We start from the raw sequence: 17,687 nt of genomic DNA on the forward strand, positions 1-17,687 counted from the left end.
AGCAAAATACAGTGTGCATGTGTGCTGGGGGGAGCAGAGGTGAGCCTGTAGGGCATGGGTAGTAGGATTAATAAGCCTTGGCTTATTAAACTTGACATTTATTTGCAGGACAGGGATCACTCTTTTTTTTAGGAGAAATGTCCCACGTTTCTTTCCATTATTTCTTTAAAGATAATTTTTGGGTGAAGCGTCACAGTATTTTTATTTATCTATCATCGTGAGAAGTCTGAGCAACATTACTTTTGGTAAGCATCCAGGATTATTATTCAAATTAGATACTTGCAGACGTCACATGTCTGGGTAAGTATAGCAGCTTGATAAATCTGTAAGTCCCTGCAGCTTATGGTTCTTTCACAGTCCAGTGTGTATCACAGGCACTTGACCTTTCTTGAAAAGGATTCTACTATGAAATCCAAATGTCCAGCTTCTTAACACTGAAATATGTATATACAAACACACATAAATATGTATATACGTACTTACACATATATGCTTATATATCTATATATATTGTATCTATATTTCACCACTTTCCTTCAAAGTAATTTAGTATATCCATAACCCAAAACAAAACAAAAAGTCCAAATTCTAAATATAATAGAACAAAAATTACCATTGGGTAAATCCTATTCATTTGTAGAAATTTATCTGAGGGATGATACAGTAAAGAAAAACATATTAAAAAAATTCCTGTCATATTTTTATTCTAACTAAAAAAAATCATGAACTAAACATTTGCATAATGCACTAAATTACTATTTTAGACATTAATTTGTACACTTTGCACAGATATTTTATAAGCTTCATATTAGGGACTAAAACTTACTGACAAGCACAAACAAAAGCAACTTTCTCAAACACACAGCATTTTCTAGAGCCCTGAAATAGTTTTATTTCATGAAAGGAAAGCTTTCAACTACAAAGCTGTGAACCAGCTAAGGCTAAATTTCAGTTTCATCAGAAGCCCATCCTTTAAATAGCAGATGATGGACTAACTGAGTCTTTTTCTGGATCGCTTTCCTGTGTCTCAGCCTCTCTACTCTAGCCATACTCCTTGTATGACGCATACGGTCCAGAGACAACTGGAATACAGAGTCATAATAAAGTCCATTAACCTTTTCATCCAGCTCTGCATGCCCAGTAGAGGTACTAGAAAACAAACCAACGAATAACTCTTGGGAGTCCACATGGCCAGCTATCTCCCAACACCAATCCTCTTCATGTAACATTGGCAAAAACAGTTCTGGATTAAGGCTTCCAGCATCTATCCTACAAACCCCACGTAACATGAAAGCTATGTACAATGGAAGAAACTCAAGAAGATGCCTGCCTTGTGACATCGCAGTTACAATCTGGGAGATCTGCGTCCACACAGCCGTCCTCTGCCATCCTCAGGGCACTCAGGTCCTCTGCCACCACCATGAAGCTTCCACTTGCAAAAGTTAGACTCTGCAGAGCAAAAAGCTATATCCTGCGTGGGGATGAAAGTTTCCCCTTGTCTGTGTATAGAATTATGAAAATGCTCACTGTAGACAAATGTTGGTAGTCTCTGCCCGATAACATGACACTGGGCAGTGACAAGTGGTCATGTTTCTAAATAAAACCTACATTCATTAACATGTGCCAGGCTTGATCTCCTGGAATGTAGGCCACGAGTGTAAGAAGGGGAAAAAGCTCAGTGTAATCTGTAAGGAGGAGGAAGCTACAGGTCTAAAGAAAGGACAGCAAAAACAACATCGGCTGCAGACACTCTGCTGTTCTGTAAGGACAGTCAACTTTTCTTGCGGGCAGTTTGTTATGCTGGGAAAGCTATTTAAAGAAAACAAATCATCCCATTGCAAACAAACAAAATGTCCACAAACACAGCAAATGGTAGTAGCAAAAGGAGTAACTTCCTTCTTTTTTGGGTTCAGTATGCCAGCTCGGTAGTGTATGCAAGAGTTTTAGGGGTTGTTTGCGAAGGTGGGAAAGTACATGCTCTTTATCTTTGAGTAGACTATTTGGGGAGGAAAAATAATGAAGAAATATTATTCTCCCTTACATATGCAAAACTTTTGTCCTTTAAAAATAATCATGTAGATGACAAAAATAACATTTTCATTTTAAGACAATTAAAAAAATAACTATATTCATTTGCTCGGGGGGTCTTCAGGTAACTCTTTTTCTTTTGTGAATTTCAAGAGTTTCCAAACTTTCTGCACTCAGCAGATGATAATTTAATAATTTATACTTTTAAAGAAAATAAGTCCCCAAATTATTAATTCCTATAATTCAATAAAATACGATTAATGCTGGATGCTTTACATCCTTTAGGGGATTAAAAACTACACACAAATAAATAATAAATATTAAATAAATAATGAAAATTTGCTAAGTTCTTTCCAAAAAGGACTACATGATGATTTGTAACTAAAATAAAACAAAGCATCTGGTTCTGGTCATGTGAGTTGACTGTTTTTAAAACAGAACACTACAGGAAACACATTTTCTTTATAAAAGAAATACATTGGTGGCTCACGCCTGTAATCCCAGCACTTTGGGAGGCTGAGGTTGGTGGATCACAAGGTCAGGAGATCAAGACCATCCTGGCTAACACAGTGAAACCCTGTCTCTACTAAAAATACAAAAAATTAGCTGGGCGTGGTGGTGGGCACCTGTAGTCCCAACTACTAGGGAGGCTGAGGCAGAAGAATGGCATGAACCTGGGAGACAGAGCTTGCAGTGAGCTGAGATCGTGCCACTGCACTTCAGCCTGGGTGACAGAGCGAGACTCCATCTCAAAAAAAAAAAAAAAGGAAATACACTTGCCAGCCTGGGTTACAAAGTGACACCTCATCTCAAAAAAAAAAAAAAAAAAAATCAAAAATTATCCAGGCACAGTGGCATGCATCTGTAGTCCCAGGTACTGAAGTGGGAGGAAGACTGCTTGAGCCCAGGAGGCTGAGGCTGCAGTGAGCCATTACTGCACCAGTGCACTACAGCCTGGGTGACAGCGCAAACCCAATCTCAAAAAAGAAAAAAAAATTAAAGAAAACTGCATTTTATATAAGAAATAAATTCTAGAAAACATAGTACTTAAAGATATTGTACTGTGAATTCTTTTATAAAACAATCACTCTTCTTATATTAATATATTTTTAGTAATCAGAAATGAAAATATTTTAAACTTTGATTAAAGAAATATATTGGTTATGAATCCACCACTATAGGCAACTTTGTTTTTTTCTTGATTATGTCTAACATTTTAAAAAACCTGAAGTCTTCAAAACATTTTATTGTCATAATTTCCTTAGTTTAATTTCTTTTACCTTATTTAGTTTACCTCATGGAGTTAAAAAATTTGAAATTTTTTTCATGCTTATTATTGTTAGCATAATATATGTATTCCAATGAACTAAATATGAGACAAGGCAAAGCTCTAAAGATACAATTATTGAAACAGCAAAAATGGCAATGTTCATTGATACAGAAAATCCTAGATAAGTTGTGGTATATTTATACTATGGAATACTCTGCAGGTTTCTAAAAGAGTGAGACTGGCATAGATAGTGTTTTATAGTAAACACGGTCCTTTCCCTTGCATTTTCTCACTGGAGATGCGGCAGTTAGTTTCATTAACACTTTGAAAATGAGCAACTTGAGGCTCAGAGAAGTTATTCAGTGAGACCTGGGCCACACAGCAGGAACCAGGTGGACTAAACTCAGGCCTCTTGATTAGTTCTGTGCTGTTTCTGTGCTCATCGCATCAACGCATTCCTGATCCTTACCAGGGACCTTCCGACTCAAACACCCTTAGGTAATACCAGCCATGAATTCCAAGAATTTCATTTCCTTTGACCTCCAACGTGGGTAGAACACCCTTTAAACTGAAAGTCCTCCTGAGGGCAGCTGCTAGGAACTTCACAAAGCCTTGCTTGCACTGCATATGTGTTTTACCTCCACAGCCTTTGAACTCCCTCTGGGATGAGAGCTGACCTCTATTGAACATATTCTATGCTTAGCGGTTGATATGGTTTAGCTGTGTCACTACCCAAATTTCATCTTGACTTGTAGCTCCCATAATTCCTATGCGTTGTGGAAGGGACCCGATGGGAGATAATTGAATCATGGGGGTGGTTTCCCCCAGGCTGTTCTTGTGGTAGCAAATAAATCTCATGAGATCTGATGATTTTATAAGGGGTTTCCCCTTTTGCCTGGCTTTCATTCTCTCCTGTCTGCCACCATGTAAGATGTGCCTTTCGCCTTCCACCATAATTGTGAGGCCTCCCCAGCCATGTGGAACTGTGAGTCCATTAAACCTGTTTTTCTTTATAAATCACCCAGTCTCGAGTGGGTGATTTATTTCTTTATAAATCACCCAGTTGTCTTTATCAGCAGCATGAAAATGGACTAATACAGTGCTAAACCACTAATCATTCTTCTGAGCTAGCTACTATTATGATTCTCATTTTATACATGTGGTAACCGAGGTGCTGAGAAGATAAGCAAGTTGGTGAAGCAGAATCACGCTATGACTCAGGCAGCTGAAGCCCGAAGCCAACGCTTTGCTTTGTGTATGCTTTCATTTGTGCACGTACATTTTCCACCCTATGGCTTAGATTTGAGAAACTCAGCAAATAATGGAGTGACTGCTATGTGCAAAGAACAAGGTCAGGGGCTGGGACTACTATGGTGATCAAGGTTGGATACACTTACATTTTAGTAGAGAAAACAGGCTTAAAATGACTGATCACATAAGATTTCACATAGTTCAGGGAAATGCTATGAAGGAGAAGCCTACTGAGCCCGTAAGAAGAATCTGATCTAATCTGGAGAGAAGGAAAAACAGGAAGAATCAATCAGGAGCTGGCCAGGCCAGGGGCAGGCAGGAGAATGCCCAGGAAGAGAGAATAGAAAGGAAGAGGCCCTGCGGTGAGGAACGCTTGTGTACTTGCATTATGACACTTATTTGGTTAGGGACCATTTTCTTTCTCATCTTTATATCCCTAGAGCAGGCCACCTGTTTTGGTAAACAAAATTTTGTTGGAGCACTGCCATGGTTTTCTATTTACAGATTTTTCTATGGCTGCTTTCACTCTATAATAACACGCTAATAGCAACAGAGACTATTTGGCCCACAAAACTAAAAATATTTACTATCTGGTCCTCTACAGAAAACATTTGCCAACCTCTGCCCTATAGCAAGAAGCATAGTACTTCATATATAGTAGGCGTTCAATCATTTTAAAAAATTATTTGTTTTTACTCTACTTCTACAAAATGTTGAGGCAATTATAATAAACATAGAGATTAAAAACAACCAGTCACAAAAGGCCACATATTATATGACCTATGTATATGAACTATTCAGAACAGGTAAACATGTAGAAACAGAAAGTAGATTAGTAGTTTCCTAGGGCTGGGAGAAGTGGGGAAGGAAGAGGAGGGAAGAAAAGAGTGACGGCTAATGGGTAACTGTTTTTATTTGGGACTGATAAAAGTGTTTTAAAATTGATTGGAGTAATAGATGCATAGCTTTATAAATATACTAAAATCACTGAATTACATGCTTTAGATAGATGAGTTATATGGCATGTGGATTATATCCCCAAAAAAGCTGCTATTGAAAAAAACAAAAAGATAAGAGCCAAATAACTAAAGTATGCTTTTGCCTTGGTGATGGGGATTTAGGTTTAGCAGAGAGAAAAAGAATTTTCTCTATTAGAAGGTCCAGTTACCCACTTCCCTGCCCCTAAATCATCATAACAGAGTGAACAAGTTGAATTTGACCTTCCTAGATGCTAAGATGAGAAATGTTACTTAATTCGTTGTCTGTGATAAGAAGCATTGAAGAATTAATACTAAAAAGACGGATTTCCTTTTAGTCCTGAGCTCCAGAGAAATTGCTATGTGGATTTTCTGCACAGGATTCATTGACAAAAACGAGAGCCAGTATTCTTAAAGGCAGTTTTACAGAAATTAGAGTGATGCGTCACCAATGACAGTTTCTTATGTTGACTTTTAATAAAAGCCAAGGGCTCAGAGGTACTTTAATTATCTAGGCCACTGCTGAACAACAGAACTTTCTGAGATGATAAAAATGTTCTGCATTGTACAGGGTCCAATAAGGTAGCCACTAGCCTCATGGGGTTATTGACCACTTAAAATGTGGCCAGTGCAACTGACCATAATTAAAATTAAGGAGTAATTTAATTTTATTCCATTTCAGTTAATTTAAATATTCTGTAATTTAAATAGCCATCCGTAGCTAGTAACTGCTGTATTACATACAGCAGATCTAGAAAGTATGGAAAGGATACTAGAACATTATTCACTGAGTCCTATAAGTAACTGAGCAACTTTTGTTGCCCTAAAAAATTGACAATGCTTGACAACACAATTTAAAAACTCAATGCAAAGCACATCTATTTTGTACTCAGAGTAATCTAAGCTAATCTGATGGTGATGTCAAGTTGACTCTAAACTACATGTTCTATTTTTATGTATGTAATAGGTTTGTTATCAGTAAATCTTTTTCTTTTCTTTTTTGTTGCTTCTGTGATTGAATATTAAAGACACAGTTCATGTTTCTATTAGCTGAGATGTTCACCTAAAAATATTATCATCTTCAAAAATAACCTCTCCACTCCCACAAGAGCACCAACACAGGACAGAAATGTCGAAAGGCATACCCTGGGTTATATTTTGCTTTAGTGCATCAGTGCTGGAAGAGGCAAGAGTGGTGAATGGACTGAATCATAGAAACCTAATACTTCAGCTGGCAGTTCACAGTTGAGGATGGGTGTGGGAAACATGCATCCAATCTGTGTACGAACGAAGCACCAATAAACAAGGAAATGGAATGCAGATGTGACAGCCGGGTGTCTTTCAGGAGAAGCTGCAAGGGCGACTGTGACTCTAATATGGTGTTAAACTCCAGGAGGGCTCAATGATCAGTGCCTAATCTAGTCTAATTTGGAAGGAGGCAATTAGAAACAGGCAACATATATACAAAAATCTCCTGTGGAATTTTATCTGGGTATTCTGAGGCTTTATATAAGAGGAAACAAAAATTAGTATTATATAAGTGACTATAGTGAGAAGCATGTGTACCTTATAAACACGTAATTGATTCAAGTTTATTAATATGTCTTTTGGCAAAGTAAACAATTAATATCTAGAAAACTCTCCACTGAACAGCCAGACAAAATATGTTATAAATAAATGTGAATTCAAGGAGACAGCAGCAAACTCATTTGCTGTAATATTGGCTCATAGTTGGGCATACACTAAGTTAGCTGCTTATGACTAGATTACATTAAATCTGATTTAAAATATCTTTGACATAGTGCATCCTTACTCTCCACATCACTGAGTCACTAAAAGTAGGAAAATAATATTAACTAGTTTAACTGGATTACGTGGAAATGTCAATCAATCTATGAGTCAAATTTGACCAAGAAACTCCCCGGGGGGGATGTTTACCAAACAGGCAGTTTCCCTAAGAAGGATATTTATAGCTTGAAGGACTTCAATTCCTCCTTCTGAAACAAGATTTTGTTATCATTTTAGTGAGGGAGAAGTGGGACTGAACACAGCATTGGGATTTTAAAATATACATTTGTCGAAACTCCGAGACCAATTTAAGCTAAAATCTTATTTCCATCTCTTTATAGTGCCTTTTCCAGAGCTCCTACTTATCTCATTGTTTTACTCCATTCCCATCCTGAACTTCTCAAAGGAGAAGTTCTCCTTCAGTTCTGTCATTTTATCTTGACTCTCACAGTCACCGTCACATTGTAAGTACTTTACAAAGAACTGAGAAATTAGATTGTCGAGATCAAAAACAGAACTTATCTTCCATTTAACTGTCTTCTCTCTAACAGGGAAAAGGAAGTCACAAACTTGAGAGGCAGGAGGGCACAGCACTCCAGGACACGCGCTTTGGAGTCTGAGCACAGGCTGTGCCACGCAATGTGTGCGTGATGATGGACAAGCCTCAACCTTAGCCCCTGCATCTGTAAAATGGGCATAATGATAAGGCCACCTCAAAGGACATTATGAACAATACACGAAAAGATGCCTATGAAACCTGTAGCATGGTCATTGGAATCAGCAAAGTGTTCAATAAATGTTAGCTATATCAGTGCTATGGTTAAACATTTAAAAAGCTGAGGCTGGGTGCGGTGGCTCACACCTGTAACCCCAGCACTTCGGGAGGCCGAGGCGGGTGGCTCACCTGAGGTCAGGAGTTTGAGACTAGCCTGGCAAACACGGTGAAACCCCATCTCTACTAAAATGCAAAAATTAGCCAGGTGTGGTAGTGTATGCCTGTAGTCCCAGCGATTGGGAGGCTGAGGCAGGAGAATTGCTTGAACCTGGGAGGCAGAGGTTGCAGAGCTGAGATTGTGCCACTGCACTCCAGCCTGGGCAATAGAGCAAGACTCCATCTCAAATATAAATAAATAAATATAAATAAATTAAAAGTTGATATACATTTATTCCATTTTGTTTCATTGTCACTAAAAGATAATCTCACTTTCTTGAGTTAGATACTTTTTGATAACTCTCTTATAGAAAAGAAATATATCCAATGTTTTCAAAATCAGCATACAGAGTTGTGGTGCCCACATGCGGTTTTGATGAGCACATGGTACGCAGAGGACATTGTTTCACATCCACTTTTATGCAGCACGGCTGAGGAAAGAAACCCACATTTTAAAAGCGTATTGTGGGATGGACCCCAAATGGCACCATTTGTAACATTCCAACTCTCCTAATTGCCATGAAGAACATTTACTCAAATATTCAAATATTCATTTATGCACTGAAGTATTCATTGAGTCCATATTTAGGCACTGTTCTTAGTGCTTGTGATATGTAGTGAATACAATGGAGAAAGTTTCCTGACCTCAGGGTGCCTAAGTTCCAACATGAAGCCAAATTCACCTAAAATAAGACATCTCCTTTTTATATTAATAGCATAGAACATTTTTATAACATAGTGCATCATTCATATTAGACTTTTATATTGCTAGTAAATACCCTCATATATTTTTCTTTTTGACTTTCATCTCTCTTACCCTACCCTTCTGCAACAGAAAGTGAATGTAATATTCTTCTTAGGTATGAGGCAAACACTTATAGTTAGCACTAAAGCTCAACATAAAATTACTATAATGCAGCAGCTGATTTTTACAACTGAGTAGAGTGGCAATAATCATATTTATTTCTATACCTTGCTAACTAAAAATATGGCAGGGATTTAGTAATTTTTTTTTTTTTTTTTTTTTTTTTTGCTACTGCAGACAAAAACACTCTCCACAAATACTGGTCAGCAGTTTCTTCCTGATAGGAGTTTGAATACCCATGAAGCCCTAAAATAAAGAATTTTCTCTTGGGAATTAGTTTGGTTTGGATATGACTCTCTCTCTCTTTCTTGCAGCTACATACAAACAACACGAGATTTATAAAGTAAGAGGAGAATTTTCAAGGTAAATAAAGTGCCAATTATGACAGGAGCATGAACAGTTTTGAAAATGGTGAGATAACCCAGGAAGAGAGACTGATTTACTGGATTATCTTTGGCTGATGAAAGGCAGACTGAAAGGCTTTAAAATACTGCCCACATGTGCCCTATTGACTCAGGTCCTCTTTACCTGGCTGCAATGAGGTCCAGGAGATGCTGCCACCGGTCGTTGACCTTTCCCAGCTTGTATTCAATCTCAGATGCTTTGCTTTCATGGCTGGCTTTAGCAAGTCGTTCTCCCATTTGTTGGAGCTGTATTTTGTTCTCTTGAGCAATAGCAATTTCCTCTTGATAATCCTGTGTAATAAATAGCAATTACAGAGGTCAGAAAGCGTATTCTTAATACATCCAGCCCGGCTCTACTAGAAACGTGATGATTACTGTTTTCTACTGCTTGGAAATAGTTTGAGCATAGGAATATCATGTGGACATTAGCCCATGTGCACAAGTATTAGTAGTGCCTATTATTTGTGGTATGTATGCAGAGTTGGGGTTAAATTTTTATACAGAGGTTCTCGAAATAAATAGGGTGCTGCTTCCTACTTACTTGAAATACATATTAAAAAACAATAAAAGATAGATATAAAAGATAAAACTTAAAAGATTTTAATATTGGAAAATTATAGCTTATTTCTCTCATCACTAACCTGATGTTATACTTAGAATAAATTCTCAGACAAATAGTTGCTGAGAGACTTATAAAATGCACACACATATATATATATATATGCAATTGATATATAGGTATATATGTAAATGTGAATGTGTGTGTCAATTACGTTATTTGTGAGGAATATTTTAAAAGAGTTCCTTCATTTTAAAGAGATAATCCTCTATACAATGTCAATATTTTGCAGTAAATAAATCAATGATAAATTAACTTTCAATAATAATAACTATTAACTATAGAGAATCGACAGGCCTCAAACCTTCTTGATTTACTCACTTTCTGTGCTAGCTTCTCTTAGATTGTTTGAGTTAAAGAGGACAGACTCCATATGGACTATTTGCAAGAGATAAGCACGAAATGGTGTGATTTAAGTGACGATGAAAGGACAATCCCCTCCCCCTGACTGCCACTGCTATCCCCAATGACCCTCTTATTCTCTTGCCACAGTGACAGGATCCAGTCTTTAGGATCAACTTTTTTATTTTTGGCTTAAGCTCCTGTTATGTAATAAATAGCTTCTCAGCAAAATAATATATGAAGATGGGTATTATATAAGTGTGAACATTTTAACCTTCTCTTGGTCTAAAGTTAGTGTGGTAACAGAGCTATCCTCCCAAGTCATTTACCTAAGCCAAAGGGCCCCAAGGGAATGGTAGGGACCAACAAAACTTTATTCCATTCCAGGGCTGACTGCTGTCCTCATACCTGCAGCCCCACCCACCCTCCTTTTTATGTTATTGCAGCACAATGGGATTCAAAGACCAATACACTGAATGTATTTATTAACATTATAATATTTCAGCAAACATTTGAGATGATTTTATTGAGAAGTGTTTCTTTCAAGGGAATTACTTTAAGACTTAAAAAGTATTTATAATAAAATAATCCTCTTGGATTGTCTTTAAAATCAAACTGTTTTTGAGTGTTAATATCAACAGACACTAATATCTTGGCTTCAATTTTTTTATGAATTGCCTTTTTCTTCTTCCTTCATCTTATTAGCACTTTCCAGTTGCCAACTGCCTTTCTCTATGTTGCCAAAATTACCAAACCTTGATGTTATTTTCCTTTACAAAAGAGACGCCACAAAGAGGAAAACTCAAAAGCCCTTTAAAAAAAACCCATGAGTTATTAATATACGAGGTAGTATAGTTAACATTTTAAATAATATTCCTAACATTGTGCCAACCAATGTAATAAAATTATCTATATGAAAAGCTGAAATTTTTCTAAATTTTAAGTTCTGGTTATAGATTGTTCAAGAGATGGTATTTTTCCCCACACTCTCACAATATACATCCTAAATTTAGTTAAAAAAAGCAATGAGAATAGAGACAAACTTAATCAAAATTTATTCTATAGCAAATTTTACTCTACTACCTATAGTGCATTAATCACGCACTGACAGCATTCTCTGACACCCAGCAACTTAGCAAAGGGCAACCGTGAGCAGATGCTAAAATGAAATCTGTATCATCCCAGCCAAGAGTTTTAAGTTTTACAATATCAAGTAAACAAATGCTTATCCATTTGGATTTATCCAATGGATAAGCAAATTGGATACATAAAGGCTTATCTAATGGCAAATCCATTAGATTTGTAACATCATTAATAGTACATGTTGGCTTTGGATGTTTTAATTTTCTATGTGTGCATATGGATAGAAATAATTTTTCCTAATAACCATTTATATTTCTTTTCAGAATAAATGCAGTAAATACTGGCTGAGTGCTTATGAGAAGTTAGGCACTGTTTCAGGTGCAGGGGATATAGCAATAAACAAAATTAGACAAAGCCCATGTTCCTGGAAAGCTGACAGATCAGTGGGGTCTCCATTCGGACAATGAATAAGTAAATACAAAAAATATATTGTACATTAGATGGTGATATGTACTAATGAGAAGCACAAATTAAAATAACATTAAAATCACTGATTGTTCACAAGCACTGTGGAAACAACACTGAAATCACCAAATTCTTTTTTTTTTTTTTTTTTGAGACAGAGTGTCACTCTGTCACCCAGGCTGGAGTGCAGTGGCACAATCTCGGCTCACTGCAACCTCCATCTCCTGGGTTCAAGTGATTCTCTTGCCTCGGCCTCCTGAGTAGCCAGGACTACAGGCATGTGCCACCATGCCTGGCTAATATTTTGTATTTTTAGTAGAGATGGGGTTTCACTGTGTTGGCCAGGCTGGTCTCAAAATCCTGGCCTCTGGTGATCTGCCTGTCTCTCTTCCCAAAGTGCTGGGATTACAGGCGTGAGCCACCGCACCCGGCCGAAATCATCAAAAATTTTAAAATGCTAGCAAATTTGATCAGCTTTATATAGACATCAGAAATGTTTTGGATCCAAATGAATATGTAAAATAATTTGATAAGATATACGTACCTTTAAAATAATATGAAGCCAAAATTATCAGGAAACTCTTAATTCCTATCTATGGTCTATAAATCGTATTTTAGAGAGAAAATGTCAATTCAATTTATCTTAAGAATGTTTTCTTTCAGTTTCTCTCTAGTGGCTTTACCTTTTTAAAACAAAAAAAATACACAAAAAACAAAAAAAAAAAGGAAAGAAAAATAATACATATAAAGGGTTCCTACTGAACAGGTAATTAAGACCCCCAAATACTGAACTGAATAGTAGATGTTCTATTTCATGACAAATTGCAAGTATTTTATATATTTTATGTGTAAAGCAGGCCTTTTTATGCAAGTTTATTTTATGCTGGACATCCTTTTTTTTTTTTTTTTTTTTTTGAGACAGAGTCTCATTCTGTCACCAGGCTGGAGTGCAGTGGCACGATCTTGGCTCACTGCAATCTCCACCTTCTGGGTTCAAGTGATTCCCCTGCCTCAGCCTCTAGAGTAGCTGGGACTACAGGCGTGCACCAGCACGCCAGGCTAATGTTTTGTATTTTAGTAGAGACAGGGTTTCACCATGTTGGCCAGGATGGTCTTGATCTCCTGACCTCATGATCTGCCCACCTCAGCCTCCCAAAGTGCTGGGATTACAGGCGTGAGCCACTGCACCCAGCCGCAAGTTTATTTTATATTAAAAAGATAAAATGTTTAAAATATACTGCTCCTTTGACAGGAAAGTAATTGTGAGTAAAGCCACCTTCTGTACCTGTGAAAAGTATACATAAGCCTTATGAAGAACGAAAACCTAAGTAGCCATGCATTCCATACCTTCTTGAGCTTCTCTATCATTTCTTCAATGAGAATGTCTCCATTCTGAGAAACCTTGCTTTCCATTTGAGTCAACCACTCACAGAGTTCCTTGTTCTTTTCACTGAAGACTGCCCATTCATTCAATCTTTCACCTATTTGCTGCCGCCTTAAGGAGAGCTGAAAAGTTTAAAATGGGAGAATAGGCAAAATGATTATCAGAGAGAAGCCCACACTCCAAGGAAAATAGCAAATAAACTAGGACTAAAATGAATGATAGTCATACATCTTTTTAGCCCACTGTTTCCTGAAGTCCAGGATTTGCTATTATAAAGTGGGAGACATTGCATCCTCTAGTTCTTTCCTGAAGATTCACATACACATTAGCTTATTAGAGGTTCTGGATAATGCAACTTCACACAATTGGTTCAGGATAGATAGGATACATGACCAGTGAATGTAAAAAAGAAAGAAGAAATGGAAAAGAGTAGGGAAAGAAGAGAGGAAAGAAGGGAAGTAAAAGGAAAGAGAGATGGTAAAGAAGGGAGAAAAAAAGGAAAGAAAGAAAAAAGAATAGAAAGATGAAAGAAAAGAGTAAAAATAGGGAAGAAAGAAGAAAAGGAAGAAAAGAAGGGATGGAAGAACGAGCCTCAGGTATCTAGAGAGTGAGGAAGCGGGCAGCATCCGAGCGAAGCGGCCTGAAATGGAGGCAGGTGCCCCAAGCCTCAGCTCCATACTGACATGTGGACTCCAGGCAAGTTCCTCTACTTCTCTGAAGTTTTCATTTTTATTTATTTAATTTTGTTTCTTTTCCTTCTTTTTTTTTCGCATGTCAGATTTATTAAGATGTATTTCACATATGATACCATCACCTGTTTAAAAATGTACAATTCAGTGCTTTTTAGTATACTCACAGCATTAGTGCAATCACCACCATAATCAATTTTAGGCTATTTTTATCATTCCAAAAAATAAAAATAAAAAGCCAGGTGTGGTGGCTCACGCCTGTAATCCTAACACTTTGGGAAGCCAAGGCGGGCGGATCACTAGAGGTCAGAAGTTCAAAACCTGCGTGGCCAACATGGTGAAACCCCGTCTCTATTAAAAATACAAAAATCAGACAGGTATGGTGGCGCACACCTATAATCCCAGCTACTTGGGAAGCTGAGGCAGGAGAGTCGCTTGAGCCCAGGAGGTGGAGATTGCAGTGAGCCAAGATCGTGCCACTGTGTTCCAGCCTGGGTGACAGAGCAAGACTGCACCTCAAACAACCACCACCACCACAACAATGAAAACCTTGTAGCCATCAGCAGTTACTCCACTGCTCCTCCTCACTTACCTCCCAGTTCTAATCTCCCTTCTGTCCCTATGGATTTTCCTATTCTGGACATTTCATATACATGGAATCATACAATATGTAGTCTTCTATGACTGGCTTCTTTCACTTAGCATATTTTAAAGATTCATCTATATTGTAGCATGTATCAATACTTCATTCCTTTTATTGCTGACTATATTCCATTGTATGAATATACCACATTGTATTTATCAACTCATCTTATTTGGGTTGTTTCCATTTTTTTGCCTATTCTGAATAATGCTGTTATAAACATTTGTGCACAAGTGTTTGTATGAACACATGTTTTCATTTCTCCTAGGTGTTTATCTAGGAGTAGAATCTCTCGGTCATGTGGTAACACTATAGATTGTTTTCCAAAGTGGCTGCCCATTTCACATTCCCACCAGTAGTAGGATTCCAATTTCTCTACATCTTCACCAACACTTGATTACAGCCATCCTAATGGATGTGAAGTTGTATCTGATGATGGTTTTGATTTGCATTTCCCTAAAGGCTAACAATACTGAGACTCTTCAGGTTTCTTAGCCATTTGTATATCTCCTTTGGAGAATTATCTACTCAAATCCGTTGCCTGCTTTTTAATTAGATTGCCTTTTTATTACTGAGTTCTGAGAGTTTCTTATACATTAGATATATATACAATGGGCTTGTTTTCCTATCTCTAGGTCTAGAATTATCCTTTCCAGAATTCTAAAATTTTCTGATTTCAAAATATAATACTCTTGTGTTCACAGTGCTGGTTGAAATACTAAGGAATGTTTCTAGTTGAGTTAAACTACACGTTGGCAAAACATAATATGATTTGGTAAGAAGGTCTGAAGACATTCTTCCACAGTCTTGTTCATAATGCTAGCTATTCCACTATTCATTCCACTGCATTAAACATGTCCCTATTGATTTTATTTTACCCCCAACATTTTATTACAAAACATTTCCGACACAGAAAAGCTGAAGGAATTGGATGGTAAGCACTCATTACATACTCCCTGGGCTCAAACTGTTAACATTTTGCTATATTTTGTTTTAAGACATTTTCCTTCCTTAATACATTTACTTTTTATGTATTTCAAACAAATTTCCTTTTTAAAATGAAAATGAAAATATTTCTAAGGTATTATACACTTTCTAGTTATCAATTCTGCCTTGGATTGGCTCTGTTAATGATTAGACAGATAACACAAAACTAAATATCTGTGATTCTACATCCTTGTAAACTAGTCCAGGAGCCCAGGATACATATCCCAAGGCCAGCCTTAGGCATAGTGAGTTGCCTAGAGAGTGAGCCGTATAACCTACCATAAATTTTGAAAGGCCACCATGAGAAATTTATTCTTTTGATTCAATTATGATCTTTTAAAGTAAAAGTTTTTCTGGGTTGGGTGATACTGGTGAATCTACTAAGTATTTCCCCATTAGTATAATTTAGTTTCTCATTGAGGTTTTTGGAGGCAGAATAATACAGAACAGTCAAAGGGCAGTGAACTCACTTGGGGTAGGTCCTACTAGAAATGGAAAAAGCTAAGGAAACAGAGATTTAAAAGTTTTGGGGACAAATTTTGTCACTTTACACCATACCCCAAATAGCACTGAAGAACACAGTCCTTCCAGGACCCCTTACCCCTCTAGCTCTCAGAGCCGCGTGCACTCTGATCTTCTGCTGATCTCTCAGATTGCGAACTCTCTGGTGAATACGGCCTTTTCCCTTTCATTCACAGAGCAGCAAGAGTCAGGAGTCTGGCTGGTCGTTAAAATCCCGGTTCAACTGATGGCCAAACTGAAACTATACTCTTATTATTTGGACTGCCCAAAGTAATCATTGTCTAAGAATCGAAGCTGGGCCTGGTGGCACATGCCTGTAATCCCAGCACTTTGGGAGGCTGAGGTGGGCAGAGTTCAAGACCAGCCAGGCCAACATAGTGAAACTCCATCTCTACTAAAAAAACAAAAATCAGCCAGGCGTGGTGGCAGGCATCTGTAATCTCAGCTACTCGGGAGGCTGAGGCAGGAGAATCGCTTGAGCCCGGGAGGCGGAGGATGCAGTGAGCCAAGATCACACCACTGCACTACAGCTTGGGCAACAGAGTGAGAAGAAAAAAAAAGAAAAAGAATCGAAACCCCTGCCCTTCAGACTGAAGATGAAAAAGTAACTCCTTACACTTCCCCCAAATCTTGGCCATAAGCCAAGAATGAACTCTAGGCCTTTACTCACCAATATCTGCAGGGAGGATGGTCCCATAATAGAAAAATATTACCTATTACTTTCATAGATAAGTATCATTATCCCCATTCCAGAGACAAGGAATGTGAAAGCTGGACAAATTTGGGGCACTTGTTTAGAATCAGTACAAGATAAGACCAGCAAAGTTTGAGTCTTTGACATGGGGTGCAAATATGATTAAATATCCAGAGGCAGCTGAGATTCAAAAATAGTTCATCCATCACTGACTAACTGCATGACCAGGACAAGGTCCCTCATTTTCTCTATGACTTACTCCTTTCATTTGGAAATTATTCTTATGTTTGCTCCAAAAATTCATTAAACAAATGTTTATTGTCTGTAGTAAACAAGTGTCTCTATGTGCCCAGCACTGTCCTATCAATATGGTAATATTATACAAATAAGAGACTAATTTAAGAAATTGACCGATATGGCCAGGCGCACTGGCTCACGCCTATTATCCCAGCACTTTCGGAGACTGAAGCAGGTGGATCACTTGAGTCAGGAGTTTGAGACCAGCCTGGCCAACACGGTGAAACCACATCACTATTAAAAGAATACAAAATTAGCAGGGCATGGTGGCAGGTGCCTGTAATCCCAGCTACTTGGGAGGCTGAGGCAGTAGAACTGCTTGAACCCAGGAGGCACAGGTTGCAGTGAGCCAAGATTGCACCACTGCACTCCAGCCTGGGCAACAAGGGTGAAACTCTGTCTCAAAAAAAAAAAAAAAAAAAGAAATTGACTGATATATATTAAAGAC

General features: G+C 37.7%; 1 protein-coding gene across 25 annotated transcripts in view; it reads right to left on the reverse strand.

The window, feature by feature from the left end:
- SYNE1 (spectrin repeat containing nuclear envelope protein 1) overlaps positions 1–17,687 on the reverse strand; it is a 522,579-nt gene that overhangs the window by 45,025 nt on the left and 459,867 nt on the right. For all 25 annotated transcript variants that reach the window (XM_055390873.2, XM_019029254.4, XM_055390870.2 and 22 more), the window contains 2 exons: positions 13,371–13,529; positions 9,639–9,805 (listed from right to left, as the gene is read on the reverse strand). In XM_055390873.2, coding sequence (XP_055246848.1) covers positions 9,639–9,805; positions 13,371–13,529 — 326 coding nt within the window. The remainder of the gene's footprint in view (positions 1–9,638; positions 9,806–13,370; positions 13,530–17,687) is intronic.

Source organism: Gorilla gorilla, chromosome 5, assembly GCF_029281585.2.
Source record: "Gorilla gorilla gorilla isolate KB3781 chromosome 5, NHGRI_mGorGor1-v2.1_pri, whole genome shotgun sequence".
Taxonomy (NCBI): Eukaryota; Metazoa; Chordata; class Mammalia; order Primates; family Hominidae; genus Gorilla; species Gorilla gorilla.